The sequence below is a fragment of the Triticum aestivum genome, chromosome 2D (assembly GCF_018294505.1).
Source record: "Triticum aestivum cultivar Chinese Spring chromosome 2D, IWGSC CS RefSeq v2.1, whole genome shotgun sequence".
Taxonomy (NCBI): domain Eukaryota; kingdom Viridiplantae; phylum Streptophyta; class Magnoliopsida; order Poales; family Poaceae; genus Triticum; species Triticum aestivum.
In genome coordinates, this window is record NC_057799.1 from 24402002 (window position 1) to 24429457 (window position 27456).

Sequence of the window (27456 nt, forward strand, 5' to 3'; positions counted from 1 at the left end):
GTTTATTGGTAGCCTGCACGGGACCACCTCGAGCTTAGCCCAAATACCCTCGTAGCATGCACGAAAAGGGAACACGCCAATAGCCGTTCGCTGGTCAGCATGCACGAGTGATGCGAGCGACGACGTATTTCAAAATATGTTCAGAAATTCAAAATTTGTTTAAATTATAAAAAATGTTCAGAATTTCACAAAAAATGTTCAAAAAAAACAGTCAAAAAGTATTCAGATTTTCAAAACTGTTCGGAATTTCCAAAAAAATCTAAAAATGTTCAGCATTTCAAATTTTGAATAAATTTCCACAAAAGATTCAAATTTTATTTAAATTTTAGAAAAATGTGCAGATTTTCAAAAAATATATATTTAAAAAACCAGAATTTCTCAAAATTTATTGAAAGTTTCAGAAAATGTTCAGAATTCCAAAATGATTAAAATTAGAAAATATTCAATATTTTTGTTCACATTTTTAAAATTTTGTTCACCATTTTATTTATTTTGGGAATTCACAATTGTTCAGCATGTGTAAACAGATACATGCTACCAAACAAAGTGTCAACTCAGCATGTCTCAACACCGCTATCAGACAACAACAAATGCAAGTTCTTTTCTAGGTTGAGAATGCTACCAAACACACCCTTAAGCACCATTCTACCCCAGAGGGCAGCATCTTCTTACCTCCTCAGCACCCCAGTCTCTTTTCAAGTTCATATTTTCAACAGGCTTACTCACATTCATACACAAGAACAAATTGGAAATATATCTGCTGAGACAAAGCTTCCATAAAGCAACAAATGATAGCATAGTTTACAACAGACCAGGAAAGCAGATTATTAAAGCATAGTTTACAAATATTTCTGCTGTGTAAATCGTCGCCATTCACCAGTATTTGCTAGCCCTCCGTCTCTTTACCTATTACAGTTTGAGTACAACACGCCGTCCAAATGCATGGCAAAATACGAATGCGACAGTGGCCCAAAATGCCAAGACGAATGAAATGGCACCGACCACGTAAAGGATCGGGTCAGAATCATCAGCCACACTTCTTGCAACACCATTTGGTGCCATGGGACCTGAACTTGAAGTGCATGATCTAAGGTTGTTGTTCCCTTTGTAACTGTCCATATCGAATGTGCTGAACTGACCGCTGGCTGGTAGACACCCCGATAAATTGTTGTATGCCACAGAAAACACCTCTAGGGATGATAGCCGAGTTAACTGCCATGGCACTGATCCGCTCAGCCTGTTTTCTGATAGGTCTAAGCTCTCAATCTCGCTCAAGTTTGCGAAGGTTGCAGGGATAGAGCCAGTAAAGAAATTGTTCGACAAGTTGAGAGACTTGATGTGGCTCAAATTCCCCATCTCCATCGGAATCTCTCCTGACAGCATGTTTGCAGATAAGTCAATGCCAGACATCGACATGAAGAAGTTCTGTCCGTATGTGTATGGGTTCCCTTTAGTGGTAAATGTGAAGCCTTGGAGTTCGTAATCACTGTTATATAAGAAGCCCATATCATCGAACACACCAAAGTTCCCTCCAAAAGAGTTATGGTTGATACTGGGCCAGTAAAATGTATAAGCTTCAACAAATGGGATGCCACCAATACACCGTGGTACATAACCCGAGAGTTTGTTATGAGAGATGTCAATTATACTCAAGTATTGGAGACGACAGAGATTTGATGAGATCTGTCCCTCAAACTTATTTCTTCCTAACAACAGTAGACTGATTTCAGAAAGATATCGTATCCAGTCAAGGTTGCCTGCGAACTGATTCCGGCTTAGATCCAAAGCTGTAATGAAGGAGCTGTTGAAAAATGCATTTGGAGAGCCTGACAGTGAATTCCCAGATATATTCAGAAACCGGAGTGGTAATGTACTGCTGCAGTGTGGTATAAGCCCTAGAAAATAGTTATCCGATAGATCTAACATCTGAAGACTTGTTAATTCACAAATTTCTGGATGAATGTCACCGGTTAAACTATTTCTAGCTAGGCTCAAAGCTGCCAGTGAAGTAAGATTCCATAATGAAATGTCCAGTGCTCCTGACATATGGTTATCATGTAAATCCATGATTTGGACATTACCAGACAGATTTCTAGGTAGAGCCCCTTCAAATTTGTTGTTGTCTAGGTATATTTCTGCCGCAACTGACAGGTTACTAACCCCATTGAGTATTACACCCCCGAGGTTATTGTTTGAAAGCTTCAATACATTCAAAGCAGAACAATCAGTGAACAAGCAAGATGGTACCTCTCCTGTAAATTTATTATTTGACAGATCCATAAGTCCAATGCTGCCAATGTTGCACAATGAAGATGGCACAACTCCAGATATATTATTATGAGAAACATCGAGAATCCACAGTTCGGGAAACATGGAACTGATATTGGCTGGCAGCTGTCCTTCAATATGGTTCAGAGATACGTTCACTAGTTGAAGATTAGTTTGGTTTTGCCAAATGGGGTATAATGATCCAACTAAGAAGTTGTTTGAAAGATCCAGGTAAACTAGTGCCGCTTCATTTGTGAACAGAAAATTGGGCATGCTTCCAGGCAAATTATTGTTGGACAAATCAAGAAACTGCAGATGATGCTGTGTGCGTAGGAAATGTGGCTCTGTAATCATGCTCTTATCAAGGTTACACGAAGAAAGCATTAGTGTTCTCAATTTAAATTTAGGTGCCCAACCATGCATTTTCGCTAGAACAACCAAATCAGTATTTCTTGACAGATCTATCTGTTTGAGCTCGGCACAGTTTCTTAGCCAGAAGAAATCAAATTTACCACTTAGCTTGTTTCCGGATAACCGGATAGTTTGAAGCAACGAGGAACAATTCCAAGATGAGTTTATAGGTATATGTCCTTCAAAAAGGTTTTCTGAAAGATCCAGGTACTCAAGGCATGGAAGGGCAAATAAGGATGCTGGGAGGCTACCATTCAATCGATTGGATCCCAAATGCAATTCTCGCAGGTTCTGGAGATTTTCTAAACCTGCCATGTATACATTATTTATAGCAAGTAAAATTTAATTGCACCAAACTGAAAAGGGATGTTCAATCTATTCGTTTCAGTACCTATATTCTGAAGAGCCCCACTCATGTTATTTTCCTTGAGATTTATGGCCTCCAGAGAAACCAAGTTGCTGAGAGATTCTGGGATATTCCCTATGAAACTGTTGTCACTGAGGTTGAGATACTTGAGCTTGCTCAATCCTTGTAGACCTGAGGAATTGCTCGATTCAGAATAAGATTTACGGAAGTCACATACCGTCGAAATTTTGTAAGCAAGCGAAATTTGCCGAGAAATCTAGCAGCTGAAGCTCCCGGAAAGAAGAAAAGATTGTCAAGTTGAGGTTCCAGCATGCAACTTCCGTAAATTTGATTGACATGGAACCATCACTATTACGGGTAGGGATTTCCTGGTAGAGATAGGAAAGATCGAGACGCAATATTCGTCGTGTGATGTTGTCGCAAGTGATCTTTTTCCACGAGCAGCAGTCATCACCGTGTCCCCACGAAGTGGGAACCTCGGAGTGTGCGCTCATGAACCAAGAGCTAATATCCATGAGGGCCGCCCTTTCCTCCATGAAGCAGCCTGAAGAACTCGGAAGCATGGAGTGAACTACGCACAGGACCAGGAGCAAGCATCCCCATGGCAAGAAGCGGCCCATTTGAAGGAGAAAAGCTTCTACTATATCTTTGTGTTCTAGGGTGTGGGCTTGAGAGCAAGCTCTCTGCTCCTTTATACACCTGCTATACGAAATACAATACACTTGCTTGGTAAACAAAGTTGTGGTCCATGGTAGGAGGTATGCTTGGACAGCAACTTTACCTGTGGCCAAGGGCACTGTGTTGACTCACCGAGTAACATTTTGTTCAAGTCTCCTTTGGTGGGTAGCCATAGACATCAAATTGATGACAAAACATGGACCATGGATGCCAGCCAATAGGGTCAGAAACGCGCTATTTTGGAATTGAACGCTCTGGGTTGTCAGTCATGAAAAGAAAAGTTGCTAATGTGAAGGTTTCTTCGTCAGTAGGATATACTAGGTGCTGAATGCATGAGCGTGGCTAACTTACTGTGTGTACAAAATAATTCAGACAGCACGGTAATAACGATCTTAGCAAGGTGGTGATAGAGAGGTGGAAGTGGCATACCTGCTAAGCAAGCCCCCTCTTACTCAGTCCGCTGTGGACTTTCTTCAGAAGCTTCAGTCGACCGCCATGAATTCCCCGGCGCTAGCGACCAGCAGAATCAGAATGGCCTCCTGATGTGGCGCCGTGACCACCCGCCGCGAGAGACGATGAGGCCGGGCACTGGAGAGAGAGGGCGAGGGCGGCAGTCGCCGTGGAGCAGCTGGTGCTCGAGGTCCGGCCATGGCAGCGGCGACCGTCCACCCCGGATGCTGGACCGAAGGCGTGACCGGCAGAAGAGGGGAGGTCCTGCCTGGTCTGTTGCGGCCAACAGTGCTCCGGTGTGCTTGCACACCCGTCAGATGGGCCACGGGCCAGCCCGTGAGAACGCGTGGTCGGCCCATCACGGGTCTACCCTGGCACGTGTATAAACGGGCTTGTCTAAAAAAAAAAAACGCGTATAAACAGGCGGCATGAGGCGCGGGATCTATATCTCAAAATCACTAACTAATTAATTAAGGAGTGCTCTTTACATACATTAAAAAAAGGCGCTTTTTCCAAAGACCATTCTCACCTTCTCATATTGCGACAAGTGACGCATGCGGTGCGTCAATTATCATAACCTGCGGCGCGCATTGGTTCACTTTCCGCCGTCCTGTCAGGCTGTCACCTCTAAGAATTTGCTATGCTCTCACATCACCCCTCTCGTGTTGTCATCTCCCTCCACCCACCACACTGACCGCCAGGTCTCTCTCTTCTTCTGCGGAGAAGAAACACCGAGCAAGGCGCAGCACCTTCTCCCTGCCAGATGACGTCGAGGTTTATTTCTTATCGGTCGGCGAGGTGTTCTATGAGGAAGACTGTGCCAGAACGGCAAGGTAGCCAGCTACAAGCTCCACCTGTTCCTGCACCTTATCTCCCTGGCAGCCAAAGATGGTGCTATCTGAAGAACATTTTAGTGGCAGTGTCCATTGCAGCATTAGTGTACAAGTGTTTGTGCATGTAGAGTGAAAATTTCCTCTCTGAATTTCCATCAGCATTGTGCTGCTGGTGCCTTCCAAAACATGTAAACCTGTCTATCCTAGTGATTGCACTAGTAAATAGTATAAAAATGTATTGGTGGGAGCTGCATGAATTAAAGTGCATTTGCATTGAATTAACCCCGCACACCCGGTCCAAACTGAATATATCTTGCAGAGGTTCTTAAAACCGAATGAAAAACATTAACATGGCATTTCCAATTGCCTATAGCTCACAGGGCAGAGTGTTTCACAGAATGAAAAACAATCCTCCCTTGACTTGCACCGGATGAAAACTCATCAAACAAATATGGTTACCAACTTGCCTCTAAACAATCCTCGAAAGTTTTATTTCAATTGCCCCACTCAACCATCCGCAAAAGTTTTACTCCAAATTTATCACGTACGAATAAAAAAAATCCTGTGGCTTCCACTCTAGCGAACTCGTCAAATAAATACGGCTATTCTGAACCCAACATCACAAACCCCCAAAGTCTAAGCTAGAAATGTTCCATTGGCCCAAGAAAAGAAAAGTTATCTACTCCGACAACCCAATTTACACCATAAAGCTAGCACACTACCGAAAATAGAACAAATATGTGCATAACATACCATGAATCGCTGCAGAAATCTGAATCAACTCTTCTGTCCCCTAGCAACCTAAACATTATTCAGATCTAACTTCGCACGGCACTCCAAAGAAGAATTGTGGCAGAGCATCAGCACACTGACCTGCGTGTCCAGCCACTGGTGGCTTCAGAGCACACCTTGCCCGCCGCCGCCTCCACGCCTAGCTGTGCACCGTCCCTAGGGCATGATTCTGTTGCCTGTGCTGTTTCGAACATAAGTCATGGGCCGCGATTTGGCCCAGGCAACAGAAGGGGCGATGGGCCGCACACAATATCCTAGGCGTATCGCGGACGAGATGCAGATCCCAAGGCCCAAACGGATGACCAGGATACCGACTCGCCTATGGCTCGTCCGCTATAAATCCACTCTTACAAAGTATCGCTAACTGAAACAGATTTTCAGCAATGGTGAACAACAAGACCAATTCCATAAATACTATACATCGCCAGTAGAGCAAACACAACACTGCAACCCAAGCGGATCAAACAATATCACGAATAAACATACAAACGGAGTCTTCACGAAACACAGACCTCGGTCACAAACAGTTGTCATGATACATAGGATAGGGGTAAATGCTCCGGTTACATAGCATCCTAATTAATACATTACTCTAAAAGTTATAACAAAAATAGTTACTGGAACTGCAAGCAAGTAAATGCAGCTCTCTTCTCTTCCTTGCCGGCGCCTATGTCACCGACCATCAAAAAGCTGCCAGATATCCTTGTCCCTCACATGGCAATCCTGTTTCAGAGAAAGCAGAGGAGGTTCAGGATAGCATCCTTTTGTTTTCTCACCCTCAAGCATCAACATATCAGATGAACTAAAAAGAAAAGTGTCTAACAACGTTTGTCAGTACCTGCTCTGGAGTGGTGACGGCATGGTGCAGCTGCATATCGACGACGGATGCGGCTGGATGGACGAGCGCAGGGTGGTCGAGCTGTCTGGCGCCATGGTGACGTCGACGGCAGGCCTGGCAAGGTCTGTGCGTCAGTACCTGCTCTGGAGATGGACCGGTGGAAGAAGGCGGCGGCAGCCTTGGTGAGTGCGCCGGACCGGCGTGTGACCCAGTCCCGGTATGTGGCTAGGATGGGGCATCCGGCATTAGATGTTAGGATTTGGTGCGATGTCTGTTTGGTATTAGGCTCGGACATTCGGCACCACTGCATCAAGGGGGTAGGAGTAGCGACAGATGTTGCCTAGATGGTGGCTTCAGGCTTACTGATGTACTACTTTGTAAGGTCTTTTGTGCTTAATAATTAATAAAGTGGCCGTATGCATCGTCCAGATGCAGAGGCCGGGGGTGCATCCTCCTTTTTTTAGAAAAAAAAAACGTTTGTCAATATAATATATTTTGTGCCAAGAAATCTAAATAACGAATTTGGTTCAGAACTATAGCTTTTTTTTCTTCAAAATAGCTACAATATTACAAATCAAATGCCTTCATATCCTAGACGGACGTATTCCAAATTTATATTTTGTTTTCAAGTAAAACAAATACTGATCCGAGAAGGAGAAATGCCACACAAACTCAAATAATCCACTGTTAGCTTGGACTAGCCGCTATTATATATCTGAATCACATATCAAGGATCAGCTCAAGCATACCCTGCGTACCTACTTTCAGCTTGTGTTCAAAAAATATATTATACGATCCACTAAGTAACATTCATGAAAAAACAAGTGTTATCAATCTCAAATAGCTACAGGTTCAGAGTTCAAAGGTACATATCTGCAGGTTCGGAATTCAAAGGTATGTAACAGAAAATTTATACTGGGATTATATTCGAGAAATAGGAAGTCAGAATTCCCCGTTTGTTGGGTTTGCAATAATATACCAAGGCAAGAAAATAGAGTGTGCAGTATATAAACAAGATTGAGCATCTTTCAACTCCTATACAGTGGGCAACATGATAACAAGGCTAGGGGTATTTTTATAGGCCCAATCTGTTGTTTGCACTGACACTTCAGAAAACAGTGATACAACAGAACTAGAGGTCCATGCTATAAACACTCAAAAATCAAGATAATCAACTTGGTCCAGAAACATATGTTCTTATCAAAAGCTACAGTCAGTACAACTTGAACGCCCTCGTATTGCAGACCCACTTGTTTCCATTTCATAGTTTGTATTTCACTAAAATAAAACAAATGACACAAGGAGAAGTGCCTCATACACAAGCAAAACTGCAATGGACACTGTGATTCATCCAAAAAACTAAAAAATACACAGAATATAGCAGAATGCCATTACAGCCGGGCACTCTAATCACCATGGCCCTATTACAACAATAAAAATACTAACTCATGATAACCAATGAAATCAACATTTTCTTATGGGGCGGGTGTTGGTCAGAAAAAATCAATTCAGATTGTTCTTGTACATACCCCACGAAAATGTGTTCTTGTACAAACATCTCCTTCCCATCTTCTTCCTAGCTACACAAAGCAGGAGCATCATGCTTTCGGCGGTCTCCAAAATCAGCCCCATCCCGGTGAAATCAGGGGTAAACAGGAACTGTGGACCTAACAATGTCTGTTGGTGTCCCAATGCTGATACTGACGGCAGAGACTGGCCTGCACAAATCAACAAGATCAAGTCAGAAATGACCAGCTTATTTGACATAGTACCCTCCTATAACTAAGTCGCGAAACAGTAGAGGAAAGTGTCTTTTATAACCAGTCATTTAACAAATGCTCAACAGTTCTAACTAGGGACTTGTTGGGGTGTCTGGCTGGCCCATTTATGAGAGAAGAAAGAACTCTACTTCCGTCCACTCCATAATTTTTGATGCAAAGTCATAATGTTGAAATACTTGCAAATTATACACAGAACTAACACTTGTGGCGTAAAAAGGAGACATACTACCCTGACGAGTTACTAGCAAAGGCATCATTGACACTAAAGGGTGACTAACTACATAATAAGAGTATAATTGACCTACTCGATTATAATAGGTCAACCATGAAAGAAGTTCTAGTGCTACAATGCTGGTCGCGTGATAGCACTATCGAGAAGTGATTAAAAATATAATTCTTCTAAGATTTTAATATAATTAGCATGCTACAAAAATCAAACTCAAAACACAACACATGTAAAGAGTAACAAAAAGGAGAAACTCTGCCGTGGATAGTACCTTCATCATTCCTCTCTCCAGGGTACTATTCACAGCAAAATTTCTCTTTCTTACAACTAGATGCTATACCAGATTTTGATTTGAAATATTAGACATGATTGATACTGTAGTAAAACAATGCCTTGTTGTAGCACTATACTTCCTCTCGGTCAACCATTTATGACTACTGTTTTCTTATTGCCGTTTGAGTTGCAGAACCCTGAGTTTGATCCTTTTTGTAAGGAACATGCAGAGACAAGAACAGTAGGAATTAAGTTACACGCATACCTAATCTGCATATAGGCATAGGCCAATTCTCTTGTGTGTGTGTGTGTGTGTGTGTGTGTGTGTGTAACTGCACACAATATTATATGTTCCAATGAATCAAATGGCCATCATAACACTGTCATGGAGTAGTATATTTCAAATTTCTAAATTCTAACAAGTTGGTCAGATTACGACCAGTTTTGGTGTACACCCACAACAACAGAGAATAATCAGGACAACTCTTACTATCATTGGAAGCCCTAGGTCCCTAGCTATTGCTCAAAATTTCATCTCATCTATTTCAAACGAAGGCACAAGAAGACCTAGGCGACAGGCGGGGCATGAGCCATGAGTTTGGCAAATGAGAGCATGAAGAAGGGTGGGGCGACAGGCGGGGCGACTCCGGGATCTTCTCCGGGGATTGCCGGCGTTGCCCTTTCCAGCGGGAGGAGGCGGGTGGGCGGCCGGTTCTGGGCGCTAGCCGATGAAGGCGCCGGGGACTCGGACGACGACGACGGCGACCTGCTTGTCGGGCCGTCGGGCGTTCCGTCTCCTTCTCCTTCCGACGTCATTTGCGAGGCCTTTCGGCTTGGGTACCCGGAGGACGAGGTGGCTCTGCTCGTATATCGGGCTATCCCCTCCGATGATCCGGCGAGGATGGGACTACGGGCGGAGGACAAGATCGAGATCGTCAGGCGGGTAGTTCACCGGCGTACGGCGACGACGGCGATCCGACCTTGGAAGGGTCCTCTACCTAAGGTTAGTCTTCCAAAACCTACTTTGTCCGATTTTTTTACCGAGGATTCTTGGAAGTTCGTTAAGAGGAAGAAGAAGCGGCGGCCATCGGCGGCGCAGGCGCCGGCACCGGCGGCCACCAGTCATGCCGTGATCCGGGAGGCGCGGATCGCGCGTTTGAATCGGTTGATTGGCCCAGATGGGCTGGCTGAGGCCGCGACGTGTGTGTGCGGGCCTGCGAGTGGGCCAGCGCCGTCGACTGCCCTCTGCGTCGCTGCAGGGACACAGAAGGAGAGTGGGCCGCCTTCGGCTGGGTATGAGGCCTAGTCCGAAGAGATCGCTGTTGGGCCAATTCTTGTGGGCGTTTTGGACGAGACGATTGGTTACGTGCGAGAGGCATGCATCGATTTGTCTGTTCCATCTAGTCCCGTCGCGCGCCGTAGGGTTCGTCGTCGGGTTCCTCATCGTCTCGCAGATCGTGGAGGCCGCGCCCGGCGTATTCCTCCGCTGTCTCCCATGGCGGGTCAGGGGCCCCCGGGGAAGGGTTCGGCGGAGCCGGCCGGGTCTGCCCGTGCCGGAGTGGTGCCGCTGGTTGGTGCCGGTGGAGCTCATCGTGGAGTGCCGGCGGCGGCCCGGGGCGCTGCACCGGCTGGGGCTACTTCGCCCATCGGCCGCGGTGGTGGTGTTCCCGTCCGCCCGCCTGCTCCGGTTCCTGTTGTCGCGGGCAGGGGTGGGAGCATCCGTCCGCCAAGTCCGGCGAGTCTTGCCGCCGCGAGTCGGGGCGGTGGCGATGGTGCCCGACCGCCGCTTCAGCGCCCGGCGGTGCAGCCTGGATCTTTACCGCATGCAGGATGCGGTGGAGTGAGGCCCTCCAAGCCAGTCACTGCAGTAGCGGGGAGAGGTGCCCCTCCCCCAAGACCTCCGGCGCCGGCTTCCGTGGGGCAGGGGGTCGCGCCGACTGTGCCTCGTGCCGCGCCACCGCCACACTATGTCGCGAGACCGGCGCAAAAGCGTTCGGGCCCATTGCAGTCAAGGACTGACGTGGGGGACGGTGGATCAACTGGGCCGCCCAGAGGACAGTGGGGGGATGATGGTGTTGATGCTTACGGGAAAGGCCAGCACCGTGGTTCGTCGTCTATGGGTGGAGGACGCGGATACGCTTGGCAGAGTGATGGTTCTGCCGAAAGACCATTCCTGGGTCCGGCGGGCGGTTTTGTCGAAGGGGTTACTGGCCCGAACAACCGGCAGAGAGGTGGATTCCGTGGCCATCGTGGTGGCCGTGGTGGTGGACGTGGTCGGGCTCGCAAGCCGCCCCCGCCACCGGTTGTGGATGACCATCAGGCTTCGGATATGGCTGTTGATCCCGTTCGGTCGACTGAGTTGCCTAGCCAGGCTTTGGATGTTGTGACGGCTCTAGCCAACGTGGAGGTTCCTGCATCTGGAGTTGCTGCGGAGGTAGGGTACAGGGCTGAGTCTGAAAGGGCGTCCAAATGGGCGCGTAAGAAAGAAAAGATGTTGTGCTATCGCCGTGGTGAGAAGGGCCACTTTATTGCTGAGTGCATGGCGGAACTCTGTAACACGTGTGGTAAGACTGCTCATATTATGGGGGATTGCCCGGTTTTGCGTGACCAGGCTCCTGCTCTCACGATGTACGGAGTGTAATGTGCCGAGCTCACGTTCTTTGAGTCTCCGGTGGCGAGGGAGATTCGAGTTGAGACTCAAAGTTTTACAACTGGACTTGTGAAAGCTACCTGCGAAGTGATTTCTGAGGCTCAAATTGTGCAGCGACTCCAGGAACTGGTTCCAGGTGATTTTCAGTGGGAGCTCGTCCAGATTGAGGACGATGTGTTTAGGGTTGATTTCCCCTCGGTGGAAGATTTGCAGAAGCTGCTGAGTTTTGGGTTGTGTAAGGTGCCGGGTACTAAGTGTATCCTAGAGTTTCACGAGTGGAAAAAGGTGGAACCTAAGGGCAAACCGCTCACTCAGATGTGGCTGCGGTTTTCAGGGGCCCCATCTGAGGCTCTGACAAATGCTCGCGTTGTGGCGAGTTTGGGTATGATGGTTGGTAAGACTGAGGATGTGGACATGGCTTTCACCCGCTCACATGGGGTGGCCCGGCTCTTAGTGGGTGTTTTGGACATCGATTTTGTCCCAGATAGGGTCAACTGGTTCTATGGGGGAGAGGTGTTTCCTCTTGAGATCGAGTTTGAGGATTCCGAGCTGTTTGCCGAGGTGGTTTCCGATGATGCTATGGATATGCACGAGGGGGATGATGATGCCGGTGCTCGTGGGAACCCGCATGATGAGGCGGGTCGTGACAAGACCAAGGGGTCGAGTCAGGATGCTCAGTTGCCAGGTGATGGTCCTGGAGTGGAGTCTCCCTCGGATCCGGCGGTACCCATGACTACGCTACGGTTTGGATCCTTCGAGCCAGCATCTGCTCCTCCCAGGCTCTGGAGCGACAGGGTGGAGTCTGATGATAGTTTTGAGTGTATGCTTCCGCCGTTGGAGCTTGATGTTGTGGCTAGTCCTATGGAGGATGGGTTGTTGGGGACGCCCGTGGGAGGGGTTTGGGAGGTGGAGTCTCAGGTGGGGCCGACCTCTCCTACCATCTCAGTGGTCTCGGGCCGACAGGCGTCGACTGACTTGGTGGTTCGATTTGGGGAGGGGAGTCGGGGGCAGGTGGCTCCGGTCTCTCCTTCTCTTAGTCTGGCACCGGTGACACCGGCGACGCCGGTGTTGGTCGGTTGTGGGGAGGGTTGCATGGGTCAGGCGGACCCATCCTTCCCCCCTGTGGGGACGCCGATTCAGGTGGGGTCGCCCAGCGCCGGGGGAGGGAGCCCGAGGCAGGCGGCCTCGGCTCTTGCCTCCCCGGTTGGGGCGGTGCCACCCGAGCCTGCTGCTGCGCTGGGGGGGGGGGCGAGGCAGGTGGCCCTGGCTCTCCCTTCTTCTCCGGCGGTCAGGAGGACCGCCACTCCTTCGCCGACGGTTCTTCCCTCTGCGTCGGCAGGGGGGGTGGGAGGAGGGCATGGGCAGGCGGCCCTCGCCTTCTCCTATCCGTCCATCCCCGTGGACGTGGATCCCCCGGCGGGGTTTGGGAGCCCGCAGCCACCTCCTCTGGTATCCTCGGTTGATCCTCTGAGGGACTCAGCGCGAGGCTTTACCAGGGAGGAGGTCGTTGCTTTTGGCGGGATCCCAGACCCTGTCTCGACGGGGAGACGGTTCAGTGAGCGAGTCCACGAGCTTCCGGAGATGGATGATATGCAGCAGCTGTGTGCTATGAGGGCCGCCAAGCTTCAGGACGCTGCTATCTCTGCTGGTACGTCCGTCAACATATCTAACTCGTTATTGCATTTTTCTAATGAGGAGATTATAATAATGCAAACCAATTGGGAGTTTCACTCGGGGATTCATATAGTGAGGTTTCCAAGTCGGTGAATGATTTGTTAGATTTGGAGGCGGAGCGTGCCTTAGAAACTATTCGTAATATTGCCGCGGTTAAACTAATGAATGACAATGAGATTGATGCATTAGGGGTTAGAGTGCTCGATAATATGTGTGTGGATCTAGCACCATCCAATCATGAGTCTGAGGACGATGATATGCCCATAGAGAATGCAGTTTTTTGTTCCAATGAGCCCGGTTATGAGGATCGGGAGTCAGGACCAAGTAAACCCAAGCGTAAGTGGAAACGGAAAATCTATCCCGATTCTGCAGTTCGTCGGAGTGCTAGGATTCGGACTACTAAAAAATTTCATGATGAGTGATGAAAGGAATCTTTTGGAATGGCAGAGGTCTGAAAGACTTGGCTAAAAGAAGGTTTCTTGCTGAGGCTTCTCTGGAGCATCGTTTAGATTTTATTGCTCTATCGGAAACTGGTAGAGACAACTTTGCGCCCCAGTTCCTTTCCTCTCTTGCGGGTGGTGTTGATTTTGATTGGCATTGCCTCCCTCCGCGAGGAAGATCGGGTGGTATCTTGCTGGGTGTGAGATGCGATTCGCTTGAAGTTCGGAGTGTAGTGATGGGTGACTTCGCCGTTAAGTTTCGAGTCAGGTCTAAGGTTGATGGTTTTAACTGGGCGTTGGTGGCGGTTTATGGTGCCGCACAACCCGAGCTTAAACCGGAATTTTTGGCGGATCTTGTTCGGATTTGTGGGTCCGAGCAGCTTCCAATCTTAGTTGGGGGTGACTTCAACATCATTAGGAGGAGAGAGGAGAAGAATAATGATAATTTTGACGGCAGATGGTCGTTCATGTTCAACATCATTAGGAGGAGAGAGATAGAACTTTCTGGTAGAAAGTTTACTTGGGCTAACTCTCTGCCCAACCCGACTTACGAAAAGCTTGATCGCGTTCTTGCGAGTGTGGAGTGGGAACAGAAGTTCCCGCTTGTGACGGTTCAAGCTCTTTCACGGGGTTTTTCCGACCACACACCCCTGTTCGTTGACTCAGGGGAGCCGAACCACGTGGGAAACAAAAACACCTTTTCTTTTAAGATGGCCTGGTTCGAACGCGAAGGATTCCTAGACCTGATCGCTAGGGAATGGGCGAAGGGTGTAGGTGGTAGGACTGCGGTCGAGCGTTGGCAAAATAAGATTAGGAGTTTGAGAAGCTTCTTACGGGGCTGGGCTAAGCACCTTAGTGGGGTATATAAGGTTGAGAAGGACAGACTCCTCTCTCTTATACAGAATCTGGATGTTAAGGCTGAATCAACGATTTTGATGCCTGCTGAGCTCCAGGTTAAAACTGACGCAGAGAAGAGGTTGAAAGAACTTCTCCGCGAAGAAGAATTGAAGTGGGCTTTGCGGGCTAAGGTTCGCAAAGTGGTCCAAGGGGACGCGAATACTCAATTCTTTCATCTGATTGCTAATGGTAAGCACAGAAAGAAGAGAATTTTCCAACTTGAGCAAGATGAGGGCACTATTTTAGGACAGGATAACCTAAAAACATATATAACCGAGTATTATAGGCAGTTGTTTGGCCCTCCGGAGGATAATTGTGTATCTCTCGATGAGTCCAGAACTGAGGATGTGCGTCAACTCTCGGCAGCTAAAAATGATATTCTGGTTGCCCCATTTTCGGAGAAGGAGGTGTTTGATGCTATAGCACAGTTGAAAAATAATAAGGCTCCCGGACCAGATGGATTTCCGGTGGAGTTCTACAAAAAGTGCTGGCATATTATTAAGGGGGATTTGCTACCTATGTTTCATGATCTGTTCTCTGGACAGCTTCAGTTATTTCACTTGAACTTTGGAACTATCACACTGCTTCCGAAGAAGACGGATGCTGTGAAAATTGAGCAGTTCAGGCCGATCTGCCTTCTCAATGTTAGTTTTAAAATCTTCACCAAGGTCGGGACTAATAGGCTCACACAGATTGCGCATTCTGTGGTGCAGCACTCCCAAACCGCTTTCATGCCGGATCGCAACATCCTTGAAGGGGTGGTCGTCCTTCATGAAACACTCCATGAAATCCATTCCAAGAAGTTAGATGGTGTCATTTTTAAGGTGGATTTCGAGAAAGCGTATGATAAGGTTAAATGGCCCTTTCTCCAACAGGCATTGCGTATGAAAGGTTTTGATGAAGCCTGGCGACGCCAGGTTGAATCATTTACGCAGAAAGGGAGTGTGGGAATTAAAGTGAATGACGATATTGGTCATTACTTCCAGACACATAAAGGCCTATGACAAGGAGATCCGATGTCCCCTATCTTGTTTAACATTGTGGTTGATATGTTAGCCATCTTGATAGGAAGGGCTAAGGAGAATGGTCAAGTGGGTGCCTTGGTACCTCATCTGGTTGATGGAGGTGTATCCATCCTTCAGTACGCTGATGATACAATCATCTTTGTGGAGCATGACCTGGCCAAGGCGAGAAATATGAAGCTGGTGTTATGCCTTTTCGAACAATTGACTGGGTTAAAGATTAACTTTCATAAGAGCGAGCTGTTCTGCTTTGGTAGAGCCAAAGACGAACAGGAAGCTTACCGGCAATTGTTTGGGTGCGATTTGGGGGATTTACCTTTCTCTTACCTAGGTATTCCAATCCACCATAGAAAGCTGACCAATAGAGAATGAAAGTGCATTGAAGACCGGTTCGAGAAGAAACTGAGTTGCTGGAAGGGCAAGCTCATGTCATATGGAGGCCGATTAATTTTGATTAATTCGGTGCTCACGAGTATGCCTATGTTTCTCTTATCGTTCTTTCAAGTCCCAGTTGGTGTTAGGAAAAGACTGGACTTTTATCGATCGCGTTTCTTTTGGCAAGGTGATGATCTAAAAAGAAAATACAGACTTGCAAAATGGGATATCATCTGTAGACCGAAAGACCAAGGGGGTCTTGGTATTGAGAATCTTGAAGTCAAGAACAGATGCCTTCTTAGCAAGTGGCTGTGGAAGCTTTCTTTTGAGACTGATGCCATGTGGGCCCAAATCCTTCGCAGCAAGTACCTACAGACAAAGTCCTTGTCTCAGGTCACAGTCAGGCCAAATGACTCGCCGTTCTGGAAAGGCCTGATGAAAGTCAAACAATCTATGTTTAATAGGACAAAGGTTATTATTGGCAACGGCGCTAGTACACGATTCTGGGAGGATACTTGGCTCGGTGAGACACCCTTGGCCATTCAATATCCGTCTTTATATCGTATTGTTCAACGACGTGAGGTGTTCGTTGCTACGGTGTTTCAATCCAACCCCCTTAATATTCAGTTCAGACGGTCGTTAGTGGGCAATCGTTGGGAAGATTGGCTCCGTCTAGTTCGGAGACTAATGGATGTCCATCTTTCTCAACAACCCGATGAATTGCGCTGGAAACTGACTAGGTCTGGATTTTTCACGGTTAAATCAATGTATATTGATGTGATTAATTCGAGCTCCATTCCTACCTCCAAGCATGTTTGGGCTGTCAAAATTCCTTTGAAAATAAAAGTGTTTATGTGGTTTGTCCATAAACAGGTTATTTTAACCAAGGATAACTTGATGAAGCGTAATTGGACAGGACCTACAAGGTGTAGCTTATGTGATCGGGACGAGACGATCAAGCATCTCTTTTTTGATTGCCCGCTTGCCAGAGTACTTTGGCGGACGGTTCACATTGTTTTTAATATTACTCCACCAAATTCTGTCACTACGTTATTTGGGACATGGCTCACTGGGGTTGAGCCTGAATTAGCGAGACATATTCGTGTTGGAGTTTGCGCTTTGTTGTGGACTATCTGGACTTGCAGAAATGATTTGGTTTTTAACAGAACATCACGTATTCATTTTTTGCAGGTTATTTTCCGAGCCACGGCCATGATCCGTTCATGGTCGCTACTCACTCCGATGGTGGCCAGGGAGCATTTGGTTACTGGATCTATCCGCTGGGAGATGGTAGCTCGGGATATCTTCAACCGGTTTGGATGGCGGTCATGTAATAGGATAGGCAATTAGTTTACCTATCTATATTTAGCCAGCCGGTTGTGGCGTCTTATCTTGGCTAGTCTGTGTGTCCAGCCTCTTTTGCTCTGTGTGAGCTGTCTTTTTATTACTTTTCAGTCGGAGACTATGGAACCTTGTTGGAACCTTTTCTTTTGTTAATAAGATGGCCGTATGCATCACTCTGATGCAGAGGCCGGGGAGATCCCCTTTTCGAAAAAAAACAAGAAGACCTAGGCCCCTAGCTAAAAGGCACACACAACTTGTAGGACCCGGCACAATCACACAACTTCCAGCCAAGCAAAACAATCAATGGTCAAGATGGAAATAATCATCATTGTAACATGAAGAGAAAGGAGAGCCCATGTTGTAGGTTTAAGTGTGAAACAGTAGTAAAAGTAATTCGTTAATTCCAGCAATATATGAGCATATATTTAACTTCTATTAGGGTTATTTCAAAACTAACCTACGTAGTTGGTAGTCCAGCAAAACAGATTACTCTGACCAACAAAAGGGCAGATGACATGAGTAGAAAAATACCACTAAGATGTATGCTGTGAGAATAGATTTGCTCGTCCTATGTAAATTAGAAACAACTGCAATAACTCAAGCATGCTGGTGTGAAGTACATAAGCATGTGAGGAGCATGGTTCAGCATGCCTACAGCCACACATAAGGTTCATGCAGAACTGGGCTCATAGTTCAAATAAAGCAAACTTATTATGTGAGTTTTCAACATAGAAAGCAAAGAAGCAAGGACTCTAATAACCTGCTTAATCAGAGCAAGACTTATTCAAGTTAAAAAAAGAATATCAATACATTTCATACATGACTCAGCATCAGATAACAACAAACGAGTGTTGCAACAGATAACAACATGCAGGGAACCACAATCACACAATGCTAAAGTGATATTTGCCACTCTAAAGCATTACACACTCAAATTCGTCTTTTTCTCTGGCAAGGATTTGATGATAATAGACGCGATCCTGGTCCTTGATTCGAGGACGTGGAAGTAAGGTGTCTCTCTCAGGGCACAGCGGGCTGTGCATTCCTTCAGAGCGGCCGCTTTTGTAGCTGAACAATGAGGTGGAGATGATGCCGTTCTGGCAATTCTCGATCCGCACAAGGTCGTGGTGGCTGAAGCTGTAGCTTGACATGCGACGGACAACGGCTGCGAGCTCTGGGGCCTGAAGCGGCATCGGGACGAAGCATGGAGTGGTCGGCACCGAATACGACCCATAGTCAAGATAGAAGCCAAGGAGGCGGGGCGGGTTGAGCTTGCGGAAATGACGGAGGAAGGCGGGCTCGGAGGCGTGGTGGTACCAACGCTTGCAAACGAGGGCGGCGCACACCAGGGTGGTGGGGAAGCCGACTCGGACAAGGATCTCCCTGAGGAGGTTGTCGTCGTCGAGCGCCCTAGATGCCTCGCCGCCATGGAACAGCACGGCTCTGTCTTCTTGTCATCCACAGATGTCTCGTTGGTACGCAGCACCCTGAAAAATCAAAATCTGCAGCGATGAACAAAGGCACATGACCAACCAAATGTGTGCTGTGAAACGGCCGGCACACATCCGTCCAGCAGAACATACAGAAGCTGCAGGAGATGAGATCTGGGTGAGAATCTAATGGGATGGAAAGATTGGATGGTCTTACTGGTGGGGAGTCTCCCCGCTGAACAAGAAGCAGATGTAGGCAGGGTTCAATTTGGGGAGAAAATTCTTGCTACCTAGGGTTTAATCCCGCGAGAGAGAAGCTAAATTGAATAGGGAGAGAAGGGCACTCGCATCTGTAAGATCCGGAGACGAGTGAATCAATCGGTCGATGGCCGCAGCAGGGGACGGACGCCTGAGGTCGCCGCCGCCGCCGCCGCTCCTTCCTCCCGGTACGGCGGGGTGAGAGCTGCGCGAAGTGAACTGAGGTTTTTTTTCTTTTGAAAGCATCCCTCGCCTCTCGCATAGCCCAGATCAAGAAGGCATATCCAATTCCGGCCCATAAAGCCCGGCACATCTGTCTGCCGCCACTGAGAACAACAGTGTCTCAGAAAGAAACGTACCCCTCTCTGACATAGGGAAAGAAAACTCCTCTTGAAAAATGAAAAAAGAAACGTACCCATTGTTACAAAAACATACTCGTTGGATATTTTTTACAGACACAAGCGCTCATATACACATGCATATACTCATCCCTATGCATGAACGCACACACGCACACCCTACCCCTATGAGCATCTCCGAGAAACTGAGCCGGCATATCATCTTGAGATTTACGAAGTCACCGTAGGCGCCTCGTCGTCGACAGTAACGTCTCCTTTCACTGAAAGCGCATCGCCGGAAATCCTGAAATAAATCCAGGAGTAATGCGAGCACCAGGATTTGAAGCCTGGTGGGTTGGGGATACCACTGTCCACCTAACCAACTCAACCACATGTTGATTTTTTTAGTAGAATGACATGCATGCATGCTTTCTGATTAAAAAAAAGTTGATTACCGTTTGCTATCCGAGTTTGTGTTTCTGATCCGAGATGCACAATGTAAGTAATGGCGTCTCACCGGTGAATGAATGTGGCAGACCATTTCCATCCATGCTGGCATGCATGTACAACACAACCAAAGAGAACAGATGTGGCGGTTGAATGTTGCATGTGCTGGTTTTGATGGATATTGGGGGAGGATGACAGGCCGAATATTGGGATGAATGAAGGCCTATTAGCTGCATGTGCGAGAATTAAGCACATATGCACTCCCCATGTGAAATTCATTGCTAGAGCACTTAACTCCATCCACTTCTTATCATGACCTCCTCCTAACTAGTAGATTCTCCTTACATGTTCATATTAGCTCTGCATACATGAATTGTGTGAAGCAAGAGAGTGAGGGCCTCATCGAAGAGCTCTTCGGGAGAACTACTACACTTGTGTTAGTGCTTGGCATGCATTTGGACAAAGTTGACCTATAGGTCAAGATCACATTGCTTTCTCCCAGTTTCTCTGCAATCAAGAACCATCTAGAGTCTCTAGACATGGGAGGCATGGAGAATGGAAGAATCACCACTTTAGTTGAACACACTACTTAATCATGAACTTCCCAATGATACATGTTACTTTCTCGTTGGTCTCTCAATCTCAGGTAGTTGTCAGAGATCGATGGCGAAAACTCCAGTGCAAGCACAGCTTGTGATACACTCCATATTACATCTCGTGCTGGAGGTCATCTCATGCACACGTTGCTCTTGTAGCTTTGTGCACTTTGTTTCAGAATGTGACAGATCTACTAGTGGAATCTAACAGGCTTATGAGGAAATAATGTATCTCTATCCATTAATGTGTCTAAAGCATCCATATCCAAAATCTATGTTTTCACTTAAGCATCGATAACTAGAATACATTTAACCGTCAGATGTGATCATGGAGGGTATACTTCCACGCAATATTGCCTCTACATCGGAGTATGTCTTGTATATTCTCCTTATCGTTGTTTAATTTATGTGCCTAACTACACAAATACTATGTTCCTTCCAACTTAAAATCTCTTGTTTGTACTTCGGTTTGCTGCAATAAGCTTTGAAAAGTCAAGCTTTATTTTCCCTTCAACCTTGCATAAAAACATCAAAGCATCATTTATTCTTAGGCGGTGAGTTCCAATTGTAGTTTTATTAATTCATTAGAACTCCTAAATTATATATATATTCCTTATTATTAAATCTACTAGTAAGATTGTCATGACATCATTCTCTTATTCCTAAAAAAAATCATTCTCTTATCCCTTGATACGATACATTTACTATATCTTAATGTTATCTACATCCATGGACATAGTGGTTTCTTTGAGCGCTCGGCTGCTCAAAAGCGTGTACTACCACTACACTTCAATCTTGGAAGCAACTTTGGGAGGACATCAAAGCCAAAAATGGAGAGCTGTAATAGAAGGCTGGGATACTCTCAAACAAGGTCTGGTATGGCGCACAAAGAATGGCTGAGTCAACAAATATTTGAAATGATCCGTGGCTGCCACGAGAGGAAATGGTGAGGCCATATGTTTGCCGAAGCTCTAATCCACCACTTCTAGTGTCAGAACTAATTGATCAAACCTCAGCAAAGCGGAATCGGCATCGCGTTGGAGAAGTTCTTCTAGGAATGGATGCTGAAACATTCACGGCAACACCCCCATGTACTCGCAATATCCAAGATTTCTAGAGTTTTCCTGTCAACCATTTTTTTAAAATTATATTTTATGCTTAATCTTCTTCATTCACGTTCTACATTTTTGGTATGCATATGGAACATTTTTCTATACAAGTGTAACCTTTCTTAAATAGAAGATTAACATTAAAAAAATATGGATGTCTAGTCTTTTCCATACACATGATATATTTTTATACATTAGGAAAAAACTTATATATATGTTTAAAATTTTCCACATAAAATATTTAAAAAAATTAAAACATATTTTTTGTCAATCCTTTTCCATATTCATTGTATATTTTTTTGTACATCGCAAATTTTTTCTCTATACACTTTTAACATTTTTCAAATGCATGATTAACATTTTTGAAAAATGCATTTGAAGTATATTTTTGTTAGATATATGTTTAGAATATTTGGAAGTATAATGAAAAGTAAAAAAAATAAATTAGAAATAAGAAAATGTGAAGAAAAATAAAAAATGAGGCAGTGGACTCCTTGCGGGCATGGGCCAGCCCAGTATGGCGTTGGCATTAGGAGAGGCTACGGTCGAACTCGCCTGGAGCAAGGTATAGCTGTGCCTTGCGCCCCCTCTCCCCCCTGAGATTGAAATAGCACTGCCACTGGCGTATAGTTGTGCCCTGCACCCTGTCTCCCTTGAGATTTATTTAGCTCTGCCAATGGTGTATTGCTGTGCCCTGCGCCCCCTCTCCCCCTGAGATTGAAATAGCTCTGCCACTGGCGGAGCCGATAGTGTGGGGTCCCGCCAAATGGCAAGCTGAAAGCTACGACCCCGAAAGATGTATGTACTGCTGCAATTGAACTAACCCACTTCTCTAACTCTTCATACTCTCCTTGTTGCAACTGAAACCTTCTCTCCCTCGTCGCCACCACCTCCTTCCCCGGCATGCATCGGACATGATGATGATTATCTCATTTGACCTTAGATGGCAAGATTTCCTTAGTGTAGGAATACAAACTACAAACTCAACTACGAATGGAATCCAAGGCCCCAAGAGTAATTAAGGAAACCACAAGTGGAATTATTTGTGTTTCTTCTTTTGTTTTGGAGATGATGAATTTCAAAATTGTTTTTTTTTGTGCATGGGAATTTTGTAGTGGATTAGGATGCTATGTAAAAATAGGATCATGCATGGTGCGTTGCTTTGATATACTTGGCTCATGAGAATAATGTTTTCCCGAGTCGGTCACAAGTTCATTTAAGTTTTGTACTCGTTGTCATGTGACTGGGGATGGTGTTTTCCTTCATGGTCAGGCCCTACCTGCATTTTTTTTTTGAGAACTAGGCCCTACCTGCATCTGACCAGGGAATCATTGCAGGGTCGTTATGGTGGGCCTTTTATCCCTAGTCACATGTTTATTTGGGCTGGACTGGGATGGGCCTTCAGTGCGAGGAGAAAGAAGGCGGCGCATTGGTTTCTCACTCCCCGGCACTCTGGCCTCCGGCGACTTCACCCAGCGATCTCCCCGACGATCTCCGCCGGCGGCATCTGACGACTTTTCCTCCCCTCCCGATTCAATCGATGTGAGTTCTTCTCCTTCCTGTACTCTCCCAGTTTCCGTTCTCTTCTCTGCTCGCGGAATCGAACCCTAGCTTGCTACAGTACAGTTTTGTCCCCAATCTAAACATCTACGTACGACTTGTTGAGTGCGGAGCACAGCTGAGGTGGGAAGGAAGGCAGACAATGGATGCTCTGGAGGTGATTCCCCCACGGTGAGGCCCTCCAATCTCTCCATCTACCCCTGTCCCCCAGCTCATTTCGTCCCACGGCTGCTGGATGGGGAGGGGCGGATGGATGCTTTTTGCAGGCCACTGAAGAAATTAGTCCCTTGCATTGACTCTGCTTTTTCACTTGTTCGTTCTTGTCAATTTTCCAGGGATGACCCCGAGAAGAAACCATGCGCGGATGTGTATGGCGAGTCACAACACCATTCCCTGACGACATCGACGACAGGCATGGATGTTGTCTCCAAGGTGCTCGACGATGACAACCTCCTCAGAGAGATCATCCTTTGTGTCGGCTTCCCGACCACCCTCGTCTGTGCCTCCCTCGTCTGCAAGTGTTGGTACCACCATGCCTCCGACCGCAAGTTCCTCAGCCGTTTCCATGAGGGCAACCCGTCCCACCTCCTAGGCTTCTACCTCGAGGACACCGATGACCCAAGCGTGGCTGCACACTTCTTTCCGATGCTGCCTCAACCTGCAGAGCTTGCCACTGTCATCCGCAGTGCGAGATTCAGCTTGGACCCCCACCGGAGTGAAATGTCCGACATGATGGGCTGCCGGAATGGCAACGTCCTCATCAGCTTGTATGACGGCAGAGATTTTACAGTTGGAGTGCACAGCCCGTTGCACCCCGAGAGAGGTTTGGCGGTCCTCCCGCCATTCCCAGAGTTGCAAATTCAGGACGGCTATTTCTGTGGTATGAATGATCTCCTCCTCTCCAAAGAGGAAGGCGATGGCTTGTCCTACATTTATGTGTTGGTGGAGTCTACAATGGAGAGGACCAAATCTATGGTGCACATAGATGTGCTGCGAAATGGTGACACTGTATGGCGCAGACATCTTGACCTGGCCACCGACCGATTCCTTTGTCCGCGATTTGATCCAAAAGCTGTGCTCGCCGACGATAAAATCTATATAGCGAGTGCCCAGCGAGACATTGTTGTCCTGGATTTGATGGGCTCAAGCATCTCCACGATTCTGCTCCCACAAGGGGTGGAGTATGGTGATAGAGACACCACGTTGGCACGGGCCAATAATGCTTCCGGTGTGTATCTCATCCATGCCAAGAAGCTTGAACTTTGCATTTGGCTCCACAAGGGGGGCAACTGGTTGCTGGTGCACAATATTTGTTTGCGTGAGATGGTTGCTGGTTTGAAGATGACAGGTTGCGAGGATGAGAATGAGGCTACTGCTCCTCTGCGGATAAACCATGTGGGGGATTATGACGAGTTTGTTTTCTTGGAGATGAGTCGATGCGCACTCCACCTGGATATCAAGTACAAGAAACTGCGTAAAGTGTATGACGTGGAAGAAAAAGATCGACATTTGGGTGATATCCATCCTTTCATGATGATTTGGCCTCCCACATTTCCTACACTCAAGAATGATTATGGGTATGTATGGTTCATTCTTTAGGCTATTTTAACAGTACTAGTTAATTGACTAGATAATGCTTGTGTGCAATGATTTGCAATCACTTACTGGGGTAGTGTTTGTATGTGGTCATAATATTGGACCCTTGGTTGTGTTTTTTTCAAAGCTTTGTGATGGAACCAAGCATAACGCTTCTTCAAGCTGCCACCCCCCTTATAAAGTCTCATAATATCAGTTTGTGATGGTACTGAAAAATGATTTATTTTTGTGTTCTTAGCATGGACCTCACATTCTGTTGTAGTATTGTTTTCTGAACTATTAGCGCAAAACAAAAAAAATTGAGCCCACAACGGTTTAAAACATCATGTATATGAAGTAAGAGCAGGAAGATGTATAGCCTTATTACCATGTTGACAACAATATTTTTCTTCTCTTGAAACAGTATCATCCCATCAAGCCTGGAATTCAGCTTCCTATTTCATAAGCATAATCATTGCATGGTTTTCTACTGCCTACCTTTGAGCTGTTAAACCCAAGCTATCTAGGAGATGTCAATACTTATTTTTTCTTCCCGAATGTTGCTTCGCGAGTCGTACACGTTTTCTGGAACACTAGTGCATCATAACTTTTATGTGGATATGCTTGAGCTTATTCATGCTTTGTGATTCAGATATGTAACAGTCAAAAATTTCCTTTTGTATGACAATTGGCAAGTTTCTAGTCCAAGCTAATAGTGGGTAGTTTGTGTTTGTGTGGCATCTTCCTTATATATGGAGTTCTGCTGTAACTGGAAATGCAGATTATAAATTGGAATCATGTTCGTCTGGGATATGATGCCATTTAACCTGTACTGTTGTAGCATTTTTGGTAGTAAAAAAAGTAAACTCTATGGTCGTAGCAGATCATTATTCGATTTCCGAGCACGCGGTTTTAGTATAGTTGTAGTAGCCAATTATCTTAGTTCACTTAAAATTTGATGCATAAAGTGGCAGAAAAATATTCTGATGCTAAATTACCTTCATCCTGACATTTCCTCTGTTTTCTTTGGAACAGAAATGCCATATGAAGGGGGATATCATCAAGCTTTTGGATGGCCGGCGACCAGGAAGAACAGGGAGCTGCATTTCCTTAATTGGTGGCAATTCTAACCATCTTTGTTATAACTTGTAGCAGATTAATTAGATGCTATGTAACCGGAGCAGGTACTCCTATCCTGTGTACCATGACTGTTTGTGACCAAGATTTTTGTTTCGTGCACGTGACTTCCTGCATGCATGTTTGGTTGCTATCCCGCCTCGTATCCACTTGTCTCAGTCTTGTGGTTGGTGTGCTTGATTGCTATGTATGGTGTTTGCAGCAACTCAGTAGTAAGTAAATTCAGTACTTTGAAACACTTCTGCATCTCGTAGTTAGTTCGACACTTCGACTGAATTGAACAAACTGCAAGTGGGATTCACTTTATTAGGATTTGATTCATTGCTTGATGTTTTTGATGCGAGGTAGCAAGAAGGAAAACAAACAGGGAAGCTAGTTCCATTCCTCTGTAGAGCTGGTCGATCCCATGTTTATTCTAATGCAAAATTTTGTACTGGATTAGGAGGTGCTCTTTTGCTATATTGTGTTGTGAGAACCATGTCATGTTCATGCTCTGAATTTTTTGTTTGTTAGATAGCAAAATTTTGGACTAGATTAGGAGCGATCTGCGTCTACTCATCGTAGACGGCCGCATGGAGCGATGTGGTTTCAGCAGAGTTACAACCCGCCGCAATGGAACCTCTGTATACTGCATCTGAGCTATACATGTACGTCCCCAGTACCTTGGTTGGGAGCTCCCTCTACTGGCTGCTTCGTGGCAATGGCGACACCATCGTCGAGTTCGATATGGATAGCTAGACCTAGCTGTGATAGAGATGCCACTAGATCTGTATGACCATGGCAAATCCAGCTCCTTCATGACTATGCCAGCGCAGGATGGTGGGCTTGGCTTGATCCTTGTGAATGACTTCTATGCCAAATTATGGAAGAGGGGGGCTGGCTGCAATGGTGTCGCTCTATGGGTGCCGGGGATAACTATTCAACTGGGTAAGCTTCTTTCACTGAATGCTGAGCACAATAGAGGTCCACTATCTCTGCTGGGGTTCGCCGAGGGCAACAATGCATTCGTGGTTGGGGCACCTAGGATCGGTATCTTCGTGGTCTATCTCAATCCTCTGAGGTTTAAGAAGATTTATGAAAGGAGGGATCTTTGTATCTTTCATCCATTTGAGAGTTTCTGTGTTGCAGGTAATGTCATGCACTTATGCCTTTACATACTTATATTACTTTGCAGGCATACCTAAATACATTTGCTTTTTGATAATGGGACAATGGGATGCTGGAATTAATGCCTTTTATATCCTTATTAGTGTTATTCTTCATTCATCCATTAAATCTTTGTTTCTTGCTTATATTCATATGTGTATATTGTATTTGATAAATATTATGTGCATAGCTGCAGTATTGATTTCTTTGACTGCTTTAGTAATTCTTTGAATGCATAGCTGTAATTTGGAGTTCATAGATAAATATACTTGCATCATGTTACGGAGTTCATTGATATATATGGTTGTTGAGAATTTTTGGCGTTCTATGAATCGATATCATAATTTGGAGTCCTTGGCTTAGGAGGGAATTTTTGGCGTTCTATGAATTGATATCATAATTTGGAGTCCTTGGCTTAGGAGGGAAGCCAAGATAATCACTAGATCCATATTATATCGTAGTAGTTACAATGAGTGTCCAGCCAACACTAGCTGCAATAAGTGTCCGTAGGAGTTAATTGCTAAAACACGTCAACAATAGA

General features: G+C 46.0%; 3 protein-coding genes across 3 annotated transcripts; 2 read left to right on the forward strand and 1 right to left on the reverse strand.

Annotated features, from left to right (window-relative positions):
• Positions 1-817: 817 nt before the first annotated feature.
• Positions 818-4440, reverse strand: LOC123048420 (receptor-like protein 15). The gene is made up of 3 exons (XM_044471523.1): positions 3264-4440; positions 3071-3217; positions 818-2987 (listed from the first exon to the last, which is right to left on the reverse strand). The coding sequence occupies exons 1-3, from the start codon at positions 3664-3666 to the stop codon at positions 910-912; spliced, it is 2628 nt and encodes an 875-aa protein (XP_044327458.1). The 5' UTR covers positions 3667-4440; the 3' UTR covers positions 818-909.
• A 4936-nt stretch (positions 4441-9376) lies between these two features.
• Positions 9377-17499, forward strand: LOC123048421 (uncharacterized). Its single transcript, XM_044471524.1, has 2 exons — positions 9377-9920; positions 17167-17499. The coding sequence occupies exons 1-2, from the start codon at positions 9510-9512 to the stop codon at positions 17323-17325; spliced, it is 570 nt and encodes a 189-aa protein (XP_044327459.1). The 5' UTR covers positions 9377-9509; the 3' UTR covers positions 17326-17499.
• Positions 17500-22896: 5397 nt separating this feature from the next.
• On the forward strand, positions 22897-26399 carry LOC123048422 (uncharacterized). Its single transcript, XM_044471525.1, has 4 exons — positions 22897-23039; positions 23176-23228; positions 23393-24634; positions 25668-26399. The coding sequence occupies exons 2-4, from the start codon at positions 23200-23202 to the stop codon at positions 25678-25680; spliced, it is 1284 nt and encodes a 427-aa protein (XP_044327460.1). The 5' UTR covers positions 22897-23039; positions 23176-23199; the 3' UTR covers positions 25681-26399.
• Positions 26400-27456: the final 1057 nt, after the last annotated feature.

What these genes read in the sequence shown, in the direction of transcription:
- LOC123048420 (XM_044471523.1), bottom strand. Translation starts at nt 3,666, where the DNA reads ATGGGCCGCTTCTTGCCATGGGGATGCTTGCTCCTGGTCCTGTGCGTA. An exon ending in TTGCTTACAAAATTTCGACG is followed by an intron (nt 3,218 to 3,263) that starts GTATGTGACTTC and finishes GCAATTCCTCAG; the next exon opens with GTCTACAAGGATTGAGCAAG. An exon ending in TGGGGCTCTTCAGAATATAG is followed by an intron (nt 2,988 to 3,070) that starts GTACTGAAACGA and finishes TATACATGGCAG; the next exon opens with GTTTAGAAAATCTCCAGAAC.
- LOC123048421 (XM_044471524.1), top strand. Translation starts at nt 9,510, where the DNA reads ATGAGTTTGGCAAATGAGAGCATGAAGAAGGGTGGGGCGACAGGCGGG. An exon ending in GGAAGGGTCCTCTACCTAAG is followed by an intron (nt 9,921 to 17,166) that starts GTTAGTCTTCCA and finishes CATTTTTTGCAG; the next exon opens with GTTATTTTCCGAGCCACGGC.
- LOC123048422 (XM_044471525.1), top strand. Translation starts at nt 23,200, where the DNA reads ATGGATGCTCTGGAGGTGATTCCCCCACG. An exon ending in CTGGAGGTGATTCCCCCACG is followed by an intron (nt 23,229 to 23,392) that starts GTGAGGCCCTCC and finishes TCAATTTTCCAG; the next exon opens with GGATGACCCCGAGAAGAAAC.